The sequence below is a fragment of the Dendrobates tinctorius genome, unplaced genomic scaffold, assembly GCF_039654945.1.
Source record: "Dendrobates tinctorius isolate UK_male_01 unplaced genomic scaffold, ASM3965494v1 ptg000091l, whole genome shotgun sequence".
Classification (NCBI taxonomy): Eukaryota; Metazoa; Chordata; class Amphibia; order Anura; family Dendrobatidae; genus Dendrobates; species Dendrobates tinctorius.
In genome coordinates this window covers 5,269,174-5,286,166 of record NW_027361759.1, presented here as the reverse complement: position 1 = coordinate 5,286,166, position 16,993 = coordinate 5,269,174, and the positions used below count along the sequence as shown (strand labels likewise).

At 39.1% G+C, this 16,993-nt stretch overlaps 1 protein-coding gene across 14 annotated transcripts in view; it reads right to left on the bottom strand.

Moving 5' to 3' along the window:
- ABI3BP (ABI family member 3 binding protein) overlaps window positions 1-16,993 on the bottom strand; it is a 733,533-nt gene that overhangs the window by 183,134 nt on the left and 533,406 nt on the right. For 13 of the 14 annotated variants that reach the window (XM_073586187.1, XM_073586193.1, XM_073586188.1 and 10 more), the window contains 9 exons: window positions 11,381-11,443; window positions 8,794-8,865; window positions 8,107-8,160; window positions 7,782-7,850; window positions 7,576-7,650; window positions 6,418-6,489; window positions 6,239-6,319; window positions 5,635-5,712; window positions 2,574-2,645 (listed from right to left, as the gene is read on the bottom strand). In XM_073586187.1, the coding sequence (XP_073442288.1) occupies window positions 2,574-2,645; window positions 5,635-5,712; window positions 6,239-6,319; window positions 6,418-6,489; window positions 7,576-7,650; window positions 7,782-7,850; window positions 8,107-8,160; window positions 8,794-8,865; window positions 11,381-11,443 (636 nt within the window). The remainder of the gene's footprint in view (window positions 1-2,573; window positions 2,646-5,634; window positions 5,713-6,238; window positions 6,320-6,417; window positions 6,490-7,575; window positions 7,651-7,781; window positions 7,851-8,106; window positions 8,161-8,793; window positions 8,866-11,380; window positions 11,444-16,993) is intronic. The other variant, XM_073586199.1, reaches the window with a different exon arrangement.

Here is a 16,993-nt window from a genome sequence, read left to right as displayed (position 1 = left end):
TAATGAGGACCAAGTAGTACTAGTATAGTGAAAATGGCTGATCAGGTCCCAAAAAGATGGGCAATTATATAATCCAGTGCTTCATTCCTCAGATTGTGCATGACCAACAGAAGCAAATCCTTGGTCAAGGGCATCATTCCATATTTACAAGGAAGGTGATGTCTGGTATAACTTGTATGGAAAAGACACTAATAGTCACATTTTGTCACCATCAATACTACGCTTTCAAACAATGGGGGACAACAACAAATTGGATGTATATGTGTCTCACAATGGATGTCTTGTTATTTTCTAAAGGATAAGGCATTTTCAAAAATGATATATGGGGTACTGCAATGATGCATCCAGAATTACGCAAGATCCAAAGCTATGGGAACACACTAAGAAGTATGAGCACACCCATATATCAAAAATGTTACAGGGAATCTGTCACTAGTTTTTAGCCACCTATTCTGAGGGCAACCTAATGTAGAGACAGAGACCCTAATTCAAAAGATGTGTCACTTACTGGGCTGCTTGCTGTAGTTGAAAAAAAAGATCACTATTTCATCAGTTGGAGATTACCACTAGCGGGCTGGTAAACCTGCTATCATGTAGTCCTACCATATTTATGAGCTCTGCATAACGGCTTCTCTACCCTTGATTGGCAGTTTTCTTTCTACACAGAAAGCTGCCAATCAATAGTGTGGGTGAGGTTATACAGAACTCAGCTTTGTGATAAAAGGTAGATCTGCAGCAGATAAACCAGTGATTTTATTAAAACTGTAGCAAACAGCCCAGTAAAGCCCCCGTTACACACTGCGATATCCCTAGCAATATCGCTGTAAAGTCACCGATTTTGTGACATTGCAGCGATATTGCTAGCGATATCGCTATATGTGATACTTACCTCTGACCGGCTCCCCCGCTGGTTATCGCTGATCGCGCGAGAAGCTCCTGGACCATTCCTCATCGGCCACTTCCTGCGGCGCTTCCTGTGGCGCCGACGAGCGACGCGTGGAGCCGGGCGGGAGGACGCAGGATCGCCTAGTGTGACAGGTAAGTAGCGACCCCCGACCCCTGCGATGTCGTTAGTGAGATCTGCCTGTGTGGCAGCTCACTAGCGACCACCTAGCGATGCACCAGCGATCCTGACCGCGTCATATCGCTGGTCGGGATCGCTGGTGCATCGCTAGGTGTAATGGTACCCTAAGTGTTACCTCTTGAATAAAGGGTCTCTGCCCCTACATTATTCTGCTCTCAGATGGGGTAGCAAAAACCAGGTGACAGGTCTCTCTAAAAAGTTAATCAACTAAATAATTAGTAGAAATGAACACTGGACATATACTCCTTAAGGAAATAGGGTTGGGTCTCAAAATGTGCGTCCACCCATTTGTCAAACTGCTGCTGACAAATATAAAACACATGCAATAAAAGCAAAAACAAATAAAGTGCTTATAGGAGTACACTATGAGAAAAATCAAGAATGGAAAGTGCTAGGCAAAACTGACAGTAAAGGATGATCAAAGTTAGCTGATAGATGTTAAATATAAACAGATAATAAACTGAGGATCTAAAAACATGCAAAGCAGAATGCACAAAGAATGAGACTATGTATTCTTTAAATAAGGCAAGGGTAAGAGATCCCAAAATGACAGGCTGGACATAGTTAAATAGTTAACATTTCTTCTTTCACATGTACACACTTACACACAGTTAGCTAGTACAAGATTGCATCTTGTGATCTCTATGTAATCCAGCAGATAGTTACGTTTTGTTCAGATTTCCTAAAAAATATTGACACTGGATATTCCTGTTTGTGAAACTTTGGCCATTACAAACGTGAATTTTTGCACAACCAGATGCGCACACATAATCTGACTTCAACTATGAAGTTGCAGTTAGACCTAAAATAAACTGCGATTTTCATGACCATCTTTGGGATCACTATAATTATAGCAGTGATAATATGTGCAAACTGTAAAGCGCTGGGGAATATGCTAGCGCTATATAAAAATAAAAGATTATTTATATAGATTTATTTATAACAATTCACCCATCACTCATACTATATACTTCAGCATATGTAAGTAGAATAGTCTAAAGAAATGCAATGGATTAATGCACATGATCTACTTAACCACACACATATTACTGAGAGATTGAAAAGATAATTTAATTCTGCTTATATATGGGAACAATTTCTTTGAGATAGACATGAAGAAGCACATCTGTTTCCAGAACAAATAGAAGGCACCAGGACTTCCTGTGTCTGGTCAGATATCTAATAATTACACAAGACATGCCCTCTCCTAGATTAGTGGAGCTCAGAAGGAAACTGAGTATTTGTTGAAATTTGGTGGGTATTTCCAAGATACAGTATAGAATATCTAACATTTAAAGGGAACCGGTCATGCTGCCCTTTCCACAAGCAGCATGAACTGCCAGCCGGAGGCGGCACCTGACTAGCCTGGTCCTGGAAAGGGACAATGACCAGATCATGAAAGTATATTTTCTCTAAACACTGGAGCCTGTCAATTTGATCAACTAGAAGTAAATATGAGCAGCACAACTATAGTAGGTAAAATATTTACCAGGCTTTGAATGAGGAGGACTTTCAGGCCTTTGTGTTGTGGGCTGATAAGGTCTTTGTGTTGTATTAGGAACTGAAAGATATAATCAATTTAGTAGTGGTAGCTATTTAATACAAGAAGTTTATTATTTACTGGTCACCTTAAAGGGGTTGTCTGGTCTTAACCTACAAGTCACTCTATGTGATTGCAGACTTGTGAATCATCCCATCTTGCGCACTGTGAGGATTCTCCAGTGTTGACACCAGAAACAGCGCTCATGTGACCGCAAGTATGTGATTTGCATACTCCCGGCCACATTCCAACTAGCCTATTTCCAGCCTCGCTCAATACACTTGCATTCAGCGAGGTTGCACCCATCTATATAGAATGTGGTTAGGAGTATGCATATCGCATATTTGTGATCACTAGGGATGAGCGATATTGCCCAATATCTTATCGGAATTCCGATTTCCGATATTGGAAAATATCGGATATCGGAATTTCCGATTTCCGATATCAATGCAAGTCAATGGGAGAAGAAAATTGGAATTACAAAATAACCACCACAGTGCTATATAATGGATAAAATGGAGGGGAAACACCTCAGGATAATGGGGAAGGAGTTTGCAGAGGCAGAGGATTAAAAAAAAAAAAAATACTAGAAAAAAGCACAGAGCGAAAGCTGTAGCAGGAAACCTGGTCGCTATCTTCTTAACAGTGGTGTTTTTTCTTTGGGTTAGGATTAGTTGGGGTAGGGTTAGGGTTTATGGTTAGTAGGGTAAGGGTTAGGATAAGGGTTAGGGTTAGTTAGGATTATGGTTGGCGTTAGTAGGGTTAAGGTAAGGGTTAGGGTTAGTTAGGGTTAGGGCTATGCTTATGGTTAGTAGGGTTATAAGGGTTAGGGGTTATGGTTATGGTTAGTAGGGTTAGGGGTTAGGGTTAGTAGGGTTAGGGTTAGGGGTTAGGATTAGTAGGGTTATGGTTAGGGGTTAGGGTTTAGGGTTAGTTGGGTTAGGGTTATGCTTATGGTTAGTAGGGTTATGGTTATGGTTAGTAGGGTTAGTAGGGTTAGGGTTAGTAGGGTTATGGTTAGGGGCTAGGGTTTAGGGTTAGTAGGGTTAGGGTTAGTGGTTATGGTTAGTTAGGGTTAGTAGGGTTAGGGTTAGTGGTTAGGGTTAGTTAGGGTTAGTGGTAAGGGTTAAGGGTTAGGGGTTAGGGATAGTTAGGGTTAGTGATTTTACATTATTAAATTAAAACTGCCAGTGGTGGTGTCAATATGCCCTTTGACTGACATGTGTCCGCGTTCAGCTCACCTTGCAAGTTTGGACGCCTCCTACCTAGCTTAGGGGAGTTACACAATGTTGTCAGCAATTCTTCAGCTCCTGATTGGCTCCACAGAGCGCTCAGAGGCTGAAGGATTATGGGATTTCCGATTTCCGATGTGAAAAAATATCAGAATCGGGAATCGGAATTCCGATATCGCAAATATCGGGCTGACTTCCGATATTTCAATATCGGAAAGCTCATCCCTAGGGACACATGACCGCCGTTCCTGGTGCTGACAATGGAGAATCATCACAGCGCACAGTGCACATGATGTGAGGATTCCCAGGTCTGAAGTCACTGCAGACTTTTAGCATAAGACTGGTCAACCACTTTAAGAGGAAAAGTTCATTTACAGGGACTAACCAGCGACACTAAATGACCAGTAAACATTAACTATTCACTGGTTGTTTAATGGGAATTTGTCAGCAGGTTTTTGCTATGTAATCTGAGGACAGCATGAGGTAGGGGTAAAAAAAAACACTGAAATCAACAATGTGTCACATGTCCTGCTGTGTGCTGTTTACTTAGACTTGTAATTAACATTCCTGTGACTAGCTGGCAGCTTGCTTGCAAGTCTGACACCTCCTCCTTCTGTGATAAGCTGCTCACTGTCTATAGACTATGTGCACTGAGTGCCTGGTGCGAGTGAGGTTAGCTTTTCAGCTATGCTGCATTGCTAAGTGCTGCATTGCTAAATCTAAAACTTTGATTATGTCAGAACAGCTACACCTAGGAAACCTAATGATAGATTGTTGGATTTAGGGTCTCCTTGACTACATCATGCTGCCCTCAGATGCGGTAGTAGAAACCTATTGACACATACCCTTTAAATGCCTTTTTACACAGGCATGCCAAAGTAAACCATATACACTTGATGATCTGTAGAAAAGTATTCAGCGTACAGAAACTGCCACTGTTCTCTGAAGTCCAAATCCTGCTTACACAGGACATTGCACCAAGAACAATGAGCTGTCAGACGTCGTCCAGAGGCTTTCACATCACAACAGGTGTAGTTTATAACAACAAATGACAATAAAACCATCCTTCATGTGGTCATTGCCATTGCAGAATTTGAGTCAATAAACCTTAAAAGCACTTTACCCAAAGGTACATTTGGCTACGTCAAAGATGTGAAGGACTAATACAATTTATAGATACTGTCTGTGGTGATTATGGAGCTGTGATGAAGAGCAAAACAAAATATTTAATATAGTAAAAATTGAATATGGCACCGGCATGTACATTTTTAGCTAACTAAATGTTTTCAACAACCCCCAAAGCAACAATGTAGAACTCTGGAGAATTTGCCACATTAGTAATAATCTTTGTAGGGTTGCCCATTTAATGCCAAAGTGAAAAAACAATCAGATGCCTAATTCATTAAACTCCTTAAAAACACATTAACTATAATTGTACCTCATCTTTCCAATAATTAAGTAAAAAAGTCCTCAGCCAATCAATCACCTCTGCAGTATGATGCTGTCGATACAGAGATCACAGTAATTGACTGCTGCAATCACATGGATACGGCATGCGATCACGCGATCACAGCACCGAAGTAGAACAGAAACCAGTTGGGACTACTGGTGTCTTAGCACCGGAGTGGTGAGGGATTGAACTGGTGAATATTTTTCTTTTCATAGTGTTCTCTGCTGAATATTGATTGTTATATTTCTATGATACACACTTTATGTAAAATTTATACTTGAAAGAAGAATAAATAAAAGGTGAAACAATGCAATAATTAGGAAATTACCAGGTTTTGAATGTAACATTTTATTTGACTGAGTAGTTTTAGGAATGGGAGGTGGGGTGGTTTGTATCTCAGTTTTTTCTGGAATGTAAATAAAAGAACAAATGTTATAGACTTATCACTGGAATACAGTGCAAGGAAAAAATCCATAACTAGTACAAATAAAGAAGTTGTGAAAATTATAACACACAGGAATAGGCAGGTTTTGTAACGTTATCTCTACAAAAGCATTTTAGACTCTTGGGTGCCGACCTATAGCACTTGGAGCTGTTCTTTAAACAACATAGCAACACATTTACGGTACAGGTGGAGCAGAGTTTGTTGAGTTTAAGGTGCTGCGAATAACTAATGGAAGAGGAATCACAAAATCTCACCAATCAGGTCTCACAGTTGGAGTCAAGTACAAAAAAAAGTCCGTGGGTATATTTGCATTTGCTGCAACAAACTGTGCTCTATCTGTGCATCTATCGAAATGAAAGAATTGCAAGAAAAAAGCTGAAAAGACAAGAACGCAGAAGAATTTTCAAAGTGTTGTGGGTGCTTTTTGCACTGAGGGGACAGATGTAAAAATAAGCATGCCATGCTAATGTAAATCAGGCAACTTTACCCATTGCAACTGTTGGATCCACAAGTATCTGAAGACTAATGATGTTAATTGGCATCTTTTTGATGTGCTCTCTTGTTACCACTGTGTAGAATATAACATATCTTATAAATACTGGAAGATTCTGGATATTAAACAAAATTATGTATTTTTCCCAAATAGAAAAATTTGTTTAAATTTACCAATGGATGTTGCTGGACTTTTTGTAGCACTGTCGAATTTAAGGGTACTAGCTTTTTCTGTTTTATTTGGCTCTGAAACATAAAGATTTCATTTATACAACATTTTCCGATAGAATTCTAGAGGTGCCATATTATGGATGCATGAACATAAGCGCTTATGATAACTCTGAATAGTCGCAACTTTTCCTTTTCAAGGAGACGACACTTGAAAGCCGCTGAATACGCATTCATAAAACATAAATCATTACATATGTTAAGTCAAAAGTAAAGCAAAAAACCTTTGGAAGACCAATTTCATCTTACAATAGTTTGGTTATAATTTTGGGACATTATCTGAAGGCCAAAACCAGGACAAACTGGGGGAAAATAATGGATAATGGAAATATTTGCAAAATACTTTACAAAATTAGACCAAATAAAAGTGACCTAAGAGACAAGGCGAAACATCTGTTCAGAAAAGGGAAATATGGAAATAATCAGTTATTTTAGATATATCTGACTTAAATCACTGACGCTTTCACTAAATCCAAATCCAAATTATTGCTATGGCTTGGATTGTATTATCCAAAATATTCTTGAGGTGAATAGTTTAGAAACAAATACTTGCCCATGTAAAAAACATTTCTATTTGCCATTCCAGTTCAAAGGTTTATTGTGGTCAATTGGTCACTTGGCATTCCACTTACAGTATAGAATAATGTCTTGCACGGACTTTCACTTTCTATGACCATATTTGCCTGTACCTAAAATGCTTTAGATTTTTTTTGTATTGTTTTGTTAATTTTTCAGATATAAGTTTAAGAGTGTTATCAGTTATGTGTGACACAGCACAATGATCTGCTTAGTAAACCCAACTGCATGTAGTGAGTCTAAGCAGCAACAAACTCTAAAACTTCTAAAAACACTGAGTATAGTCAGCTATCTGCACTACTAAAGTACACTGATTGCTATGAGCATCAAGGGTAATCTCTTTTGAGTTGAATAGATGAGTCACACTGACGTTAGGAAAGAGACATTTAGGGACTCAGAGCTATCAACACATACAATTGTCTGCACATACAAAATAGAGCAAAAAATTGAAAATGAAAGACAAACCACAAAACATAGATCAAAAATACCACTTTTTTCATATAGAAAAATAAACAAATTTCTGTTTACCCAGGGGTCTCTTGGTATGCTCAAAAATGTCAACTCCCAAATCGTCAATAGGAAGAATATGAGATGTGCTAGGATCTGCATAGAATAAAACAATATTAGCAACACAAAATTCTCCTACACTGGACTGATACTAATGTGTTGTTTGCTACGAAACATCCTACTGGCATTAGTGAAAAAAAATTCTAAAAAGAAAAAATAATTATTACCAACGGGTAAGGATGAACTCTCTGTAGAATGAGCCTTTTTAGGATTATGTTTTTGGATTTCAGATGGAACTAGATATAAAAAGGAAGAGCATGACTTCATTAAGACAAAATGTAAACCCTACAAATAAGACCGAAGAGTTTTGCAATAATGATTCAAAATGAGACAAAATGATTCAGAACGTTGCAAAAGCAAGATAACAGTCTGCAAGATCTGCAAAAAAGAAGAGATGCAAGTCTCTTTTAACATGAGTACAGTAGCCTAGAAAAGAACATGCAATATGGACTAGATTAATGGAGAAAAATACTATGGCAGATGTTTATTTACCCACGATGGTTGATGTTTCTTCAATTAACTGAATTGGTTGCATATCCTTTAAAACTGAACAGAATAGAAGTATTAGTTAATTATGTCACTAAAACGGAGAATAAATATGTCCTGCTCTGACTTCTACTGGTAAATATTCTATATTACCGTATATTACACATAAACTGTAAAGTAATAGCCCTACGTATCACTTACTCAGTGCCTCTTGTACTTCATCATTATACTAACTCTATTACAAACTATGACACCACACATGTTGTTCTGATTAATACTTGATATGTGTATAGGCTCCAAAAAGTGGAATAATAATTTTGAGTTATCACACTAAAAATAATAAAAAAGTTATAACTTATTTATCAGCATATGTGTTAAATTACTGAATTTTTCTAATCATCCATGCCCAAACAACAAATTTAAGAGGTCGATTGTGGCTGTAAAATTACTAGTTATGGCCTTTTAAATCTGAATATACACTTTTTCTATCTTTCAGATACTCTCACAAGTTACAATGAAATAGCGAGTATGCTGAAAAAAAATAGTGTCTGGGTGTCCAGATTCTTTTTGATGTAGACCTGTCAGTAGTGGAAAAGATTGTTCTTGCCACATTACAACTTTAGGATAGGCTGTTAAATACTATTAGAGTCTCCTGTAAAAACTCTGAACAGTGCAGTAGAGTAATTACAATACCGGATGTAGGATGTGTCTTTTCTGGTAGCGGTGTTTTATACTGCATTGGAGAGACTCTTGTCTTCTTTGATGCTGCAAAGTAATTGCAGGTAATCAATACTGTCAAATGTACCCATCATATCAAGTATGCTAATTTATCAAAATACATATTAGGTAATATTAAAACTATTTATAAGCAATGTGCCCCCTTATTGCCCACCGCGTCATGTAGCAAAAACTACGGTAATTAACACTCTTTATAATGGACAAATTGAGCCTTCAAAATTTATCCTCCAATTACTTCTCTTGCAAGGTATCATGTTCTTCACGTGCGACTAATGGCATTGCCAGAATGTTGCAGTAAGGACATGGTTGCAGCAAGGGCATGTGCATCTGAACATGTTTCACAGTAACTTAAAGCAGGTTTCTCAGTGAGTGAGATGTAATGATCCAGCCTGATCTCCTGGTCTAACCTGCATTCATTATACTCATTGTCACCTGGTCAACTGGTGAGTCTTCACCACTGCTCCCGGTATCTGTCATTAGCTGCAGCACTGACGTTACATCAACAGCATAATAGCATCAGATCAGTGAGCTCAGCGGCTCGGCTATTGTAGACAGAATGCTTCGCTTAGAGCCTCTGATTAACTTCCATGTTGCCAACGAGTTGCCAGTATCACAGCCGATGCACTGCACTGGTAGCTGCAGGCTCACTGTTGGACCAGGGGACAGTGAGTATAAATTGGCTTATTTTGTTTAGTCCTAACTGCGCTCTGGGACAAAGATTTCTAGTATGGTGAAAATCTCTTTAAAGAGATATTATTCCCAGAATTGCATTATTTTTCACAAAGCTCCCAGTTTTACATAGAATGGGTGGTCATATTATTAGCTGCTAAAACAATATTTCCAAGCAGAACTTGCTTCTCCTTAGTGCTGCAGACTCCTTACCCTTCTTGTGTGTACTACTGACTTGCCCCACCTCTCTGAGTTATCATCAAGGTAATCTAAGTGTAGAATTAACCTTATGCTTCTGTGCACTCTTTGCTCCTGCACAGTACTCTGTCTGACCAATATTATCTTCTGTCATCTATATTAGGATAGCAGCAGTGTGCTTTTGCATCATTATCTTGTTATAGCAGCGCTTATGCATATACCAGAACATTACCCTCTGTCATATGCATTAATGCAGCAGCATTTGCAGTTTCACATCATCGATTTGTCAGCAGCAGGCAACAAACACAGCTCAACTAATCTCAGTCCCTGCTCACAAATTCCCATCCTGCAATATATAGCTCCTGTAAACACTCCATCCTACAGTATTGCTCTATTTTCTGTCTCGATATATAGCCATCCTGAAGTATATCTCTCCTTTCTGTCCCATTTATATACAGCCCATCCTGCAGTATATCTCTACTTTCTGTCCCCTGTAAAACAGTCCATCCTACAGTTACCAGCACAGACACATCGCTGATTCTTGGTATGAGCTCGGTGCTGTAATGAAGGAAGTTCTGCCTACTTCCTTGGCATCATCCTTCTCAGTAGAAGATTTGGTTTTAGACATGGAAAAACTATGCTGGCAAGGTACCATCTGAGAGACTAAATGCACAGGATCATCCAGGGCCCCTGCAACTAATGGATGGTTCCAGTGGTAACCAATGGGCAATTAGAGCCTGGAGGGGCTTGTTAGATGTTTGATGTGTGCAAAAGCGGGCAGATTTAAAACTAGATTATATTGGTAAATATAAATAAACATATGTGTACATAATTATAAGATCACAATGTAATTTTTTGGACATCCCTTTAAGCAATGTATTTGAAAGAAGTAAATAATTGTATGACAGGTGTGCATATCAAAAAAAGATAAAGTGAGGAAAAAAAGTATTTAGTCAGCCACCAAGAGGTGATATGAACTTAGCCAAAGCAGTCTGCACCAAATTTATCATCCACCATGTGATGCCGTGATAAATTAAGTACATCCAGAAGACTCGTTCGTTGTCACTGTCGGTTAAATTCTAAGGGCATTTAAATATTTATCTCTTCCAAATGCAAGTTCCCAAGGCACCTGTACGCTATATTGTAGGTCTTTGACACTGCAGACAATAACACCTTCTCCCACATGTTACTGGACAGAACAGCAGAGGTTGCCAAAATGATGCCTCCACTTGCTGCCACCACATACTTTGCACAGATTGGTTAAAGCTACACCACATGGACTTTTTGCCATGTCCACTCACTTCATATATTCTGCATATAATATATTTAATAGTGATAGTTCCCTGGTTTATTTTCACTGCTTTATCTCTCAGTTTGATTAGAAAGTAGTGGAAATTTCTAACGTAATGCAATTTAAGACAAAAAAGTACTTATGTTGTAGTGTTTACAGCTCTGGTCACCATCTCACGTCTAACAAAAAGCAATGAAGTCAGTGCATGTGGTAATAGAAGTAAAAAATGCATAAATTATATGTATCAAAACAGCCAACTTAAGAGATCAGCAGCAGTTCATTAAGCAAATGTCTACCTCCTAGCATATTGCTGTCTGTACTATTTGTTCTGATACAGATCAGTACAGAATGATTGCATGCATTTTATTAAGAAATTGATTTTACCAGTTGTTGGCTTTGGCTTGGAAGTTGATGAAAACTTCTGAACAATTTTTTTTTCATTGGAAGCTGCAATAAAGACCACCTTGTGTTTTAATCATAGCTCGGGCAATATAGTGTAAAGTTCAAAGGAACAACTGCATCCTAAAATAATATTAAGAGACTGCTGAAATTTACTGATGTGCTACAAAATGTCACTTGCTGGCAGGTAAGGCCTCTTTCACGTATCCGTTTTTTTAAATCCGGCACGATGCGGCGAAAAGTGTGAAAACCGGAACCGGAATTGGATCCCGTTTTGGCACATAGAATGTAATGATCGCCGCATCGTGCCGGATGGACATACGGCGCCTCCGGTTTTTGCCGGAAGCGGCAAACCTGCGCCGTCCGGCGTCAGCTAAAAACGTTGGCTGCAATGGGCATTTCACTTAGGTCATAACTGTGGGTGCCTTACTTTTTTTTATCAATGGACGCTTCGTTTTTTTATGATGGGACAATGTCATAGTGTGATGAAAGAACATGCCCACAGAGATGAAGGAAATGAAAGTCCCAGTTCAATGCTAAAAAATTAACACATTAGGAGCCATTAATTTCAGTGTATCTCTTCAACGGAGTGAAGAAAAAAAATTAAAAACATTTTTATGTACATTCCTGCCTCTTTATACATGAATGTCTAATTTATAAGGCAAAAATGGTGAAAGGTCCTATTGAAGCAAGGAAGAGAATGTTTCCAAGGTTATTAAAATTTTAAGGAGTTTAGAGTCATACTATTAAAGGCTAGTGGTGAAATTTCCATTTTTGCCCAATTTTAATTAGAGTTTAGGATGGACTTTTGTATGCTAAAACAAGTATTATGGCATATCATAAATTAAGTGGTATTCAGACCTTGAAGGCGTCTGATCTTAAACTACAAGTCTGAAGTCACGCTATGTGACTGCAGACTTGTGAATCCACACATCCCACACACTGTGTTGTGAGTATTAACGTGTGATTCACCGCACTATGCTGAGCAGATGTATACAAAAAAAAAGGGAAATAATACTTAACAGCAGTTATACATACTTACTTAAAAATGAAGTTGATGTAGAATATTCTGTGTAAGTTGAGATGTCTACGTGGCAAGTAGTTTGCAGGTTATCTGATGGTAGAGATCTCGTTTTTGATAGCTGCTGATGCTATTGGAACAATGATATATTAAGGTACCAATAAAACATACAAGAGGTCACACCACTCCTTGCATGTCCACCATACTCACTGATTGTATCTTAACGTTTATATTCTCTTCGGGGTGTTCCCTTTATGGTGGATCAATTGATACAATACTAAATATGAAGAGAATTTCAATTACTAACAGTGACCACAACCTTGAAATTCAGTCCCAGTTCCTGGGGTACATATGCACTTACTTGTGCTAGATTTGGTATGCTACCCAGGTGTAAATCCTGATAGACTCTCTATAATTGTCTTTGTTGGCTTTATTTAGAGCCAGTGCAGGGACGATATCCACTGTTGAAAAAAATGACAAAGTGCTGGGTAAGGAGGGATCCACTAAACCCACAAATAGTGCTAGCGTTCCAGTAGCCAGTTAGTCCTGGTAGGACTTCTATGCACTTACTTCTGGTAATTGCTCTGTCACAGTCTGGCTGAGGCAGCAGCTGCTGATAGAGTGATAAGCGATGCAGTGTAAGGAGGGATCCACTAGACACCCTAATTATGCTAGCATTCCAATAATCAGTTAGTCCTAATAGGACTTCTATGCACTTACTTCTGGTGATTGCTCTGGCGCAATCTGGCTGAGACAGCGGCTGAGGCAGCGGCTCTGGCTGAGGCAGCGGCTGCTGATGGAGCGATAAGCTATGCAGCATGTAGTAGGGGAGCGGGTAGACGCCAGCACCTCGTGTACTCCGGCCGGAAGTATTGACGAGGACGCGGCGAGAGTGGGGGGGCGGAGCTACTTTGACGTCACAGGCAGGGAGGAGGACAGGTGACTTACAAACATTCATTGCTAGTCTAAATACAAATTCATACGGCCTGGAATTTACACCTACATATAGCAAGACTAGTGTGAACTTCCTTGACTTAAAGATCTGTGTAGAACACAATAAATTAATCACCAAGGGATACCACAAGGAAGTGGATTCAAACAGCTATATTCACATTAATAGCTGTCACCTACCGGTGTGGTTAACAAATATACCCAAAACCCAATACATGAGGGTAAAAAGAAATTGTACAAATACCCAGGATTTCCATAAGGAAACAGAACGTCTGACAGACCAGTTCATGGAAAAAGGCTATGATCCTCAACAATTGAACCAAACCAAGAAAGAGGTGGAAAACATGTCTAGAACATCTCTAATATACAAATCTCAGAATAGTGACACTCCACTTAGTATTCAAGATCAAATTAAAAAATTACCTATTATTACACAATTTCATGCGGGCTATAAACGATTCAATAACATTATTCGGAAATATTGGCCGATATTACAGGGGGATAAACACATAGGGGATTGCTACCGCAACGTCCTAGATTTGTTTACACTAGAGCCCAGAATTTAGGGCTTCTAGTGGCACCCACCACAAAAATGATCAAATCCATAACAAGGCCATCCTTACGCCAAACACTCTTTACTAATTCAAATACACAACTATCTGGGTTTTTGGCATGTGGGAGATGCTTATGTTGCAATAGAACGTTGACACAAAGGAAGTTACAAACGACATTCACAGATATGGCAAATAATAAATTTAGTATTAGAGATGAAATAACATGCCAAACTAAGGGGGTGATATATATACTCAGGTGCCCTTGCAATAAAATCTATGTAGGCAGAACCAAGAGACGTTTAATGGATAGGATTAAGGAGCACCTGGATAACATTAAAAAAGGATTCAAAGGTCACCCCTTATCGCGTCATTTTTTGGACAAGCATAATCAGTCTTACAAGGGGGTATCCTATTGTGGAATCCAGGTGGTCCCCAAAATCCAAGGAAGGGCAACTATTTGAAAGCTATGTCAAGAGTGGAGTCAAAGTGGATTTACACTCTTGACAGCCTGGCCCCAAAAGGCCTCAACCATGAGATTGAGCTATATGCTTTTTAGATAAAATTATTAAAACATTAATCTTATTTTTATAATTTTTTTATTTATTTATTTTTTATTCATTTTTAATACACTTATGGTTATTTCTATCTACATTTTATGAAACATACAATTAAGGATGTACATACTACATCCGTGCGTCAGTTTTCGTCTTTATCCATATTTTCTTTATATAGAGATTCACGACGAGTACCATATGGTCAAATTAGTCCTTTCCCCCCCTTCCATTTCTATCCTTTTTTCCGGTATTTTTTTTTTTTTTTGCTAAAGTGCTGGTAGCACACATATACTTTTTAGAAAATGTAGGTATCTATTTTATTAACGTGCGGAGGGTCAATCTGCTCATGTAACCCTCCATACTCATGTTTTATTTATTTAGTTCCAGTAAAATTATTTGAAATTATCTTAAAATTGGTATAAATAAAAGTTATGTTTTAGTTTAGTATATTATGCACACAAGTTAGGTATACTTTTATTATTTAGGAGACAAAGCGGACTATCCATTTTCATAAATCAACAATATAATATTGCAATTATAGCAGCAAGGCATATCTTGAGGCAACAATACACACAGAGAAAGGAAAAAAAAAAAAACAACCCATACATTTCTGCCCAAGACTAATGATTGGTATGGGTTGCAGCTGGGTGAGCTATTATATAAGGACGGGCTGACAGGCATTCAGCATAGCCCTGACAAAGAGGGAAGCCCCCCTCGAAACATGTTGGTTGGTTTGTGCCTCTCGTGCACCTGTCCTCCTCCCTGCCTGTGACGTCACAGTAGCTCCGCCCCCCCACTCTCGCCGCGTCCTAGTCAATACTTCCGGCCGGAGTACACGAGGTGCTGGCGTCTACCCGCTCCCCTACTACACGCTGCATAGCTTATCGCTCCATCAGCAGCCGCTGCCTCAGCCAGAGCCGCTGCCTCAGCCGCTGTCTCAGCCAGATTGCGCCAGAGCAATCACCAGAAGTAAGTGCATAGAAGTCCTATTAGGACTAACTGATTATTGGAATGCTAGCATAATTAGGGTGTCTAGTGGATCCCTCCTTACACTGCATCGCTTATCACTCTATCAGCAGCTGCTGCCTCAGCCAGACTGTGACAGAGCAATTACCAGAAGTAAGTGCATAGAAGTCCTACCAGGACTAACTGGCTACTGGAACGCTAGCACTATTTGTGGGTTTAGTGGATCCCTCCTTACCCAGCACTTTGTCATTTTTTTCAACAGTGGATATCGTCCCTGCACTGGCTCTAAATAAAGCCAACAAAGACCATTATAGGGAGTCTATCAGGATTTACACCTGGGTAGCATAACAAATCTAGCACAAGTAAGTGCATATGTACCCCAGGAACTGGGACTGAATTTCAAGGTTGTGGTCACTGTTAGTAATTGAAATTCTCTTCATATTTAGTATTGTATCAATTGATCCACCATAAAGGGAACACCCCGAAGAGAATATAAACGTTAAGATACAACCAGTGAGTATGGTGGACATGCAAGGAGTGGTGTGACCTCTTGTATGTTTTATTGGTACCTTAATATATCATTAGGAATGGAAAATTAAAAATCCATTTTATTGTGCCAATGCATATTAAAATTTCAGCAGGTACAGCATATCAGTCGGATGACTGCAGAACAACGCGTTTCGACGCCTCAGGTCTTAATCATGATTAAGACCTGAGGCGTCGAAACGCGTTGTTCTGCAGTCATCCGACTGATATGCTGTACCTGCTGGAATTTTAATATGCATTGGCACAATAAAATGGATTTTTAATTTTCCATTCCTAGCGCTGGAACTTTCTTCCCTTTTTTCTACTATTGATTGACTGCCTAGTCAAATCCGTGCGCAGGATTTGGATCCTACCAGCAAGGCAGTGCGGTGACCTGGATTAATCTGTTCTTTTACTCCTTAATATATCATTGTTCCAATAGCATCAGCAGCTATCAAAAACGAGATCTCTACCATCAGATAACCTGCAAACTACTTGCCACGTAGACATCTCAACTTACACAGAATATTCTACATCAACTTCATTTTTAAGTAAGTACGTATAACTGCTGTTACGTATTATTTCCTATTATTTCCCTTTTTTTTTTTTTTTTGTATACATCTGCTCAGCATAGCGCGGTGAATCACACAAATATACGTTTCGCTCAGACTTTATAACAGGAGCCGACACAGTCCTGTCTCTTCACCAGCTGCATCTGAGTTTTTTGGATAGGTAGCGCCCGTGTTGCTTTACCGTGTTGTGAGTATTCTCCGGTGACTGCACTGAGAACTGCAGTCAAGTGACTGCAAGCATGTGATATGCATACTCTCACCACATTCACACTAGACTGTTTCTGGCTTCGCCCAATACACTTGTATTGAGCAATGCTACATCAATCTAGTTGGAATGTGGCTGGGAGTATGCATATCACACATTTGCAGTCACATGACTGCTATTCCTTGCACTGGCCCCTGAGAATACTTACAATGCACAGTGCATGTTATATGAGAATTCCAGGTCTGCAGTA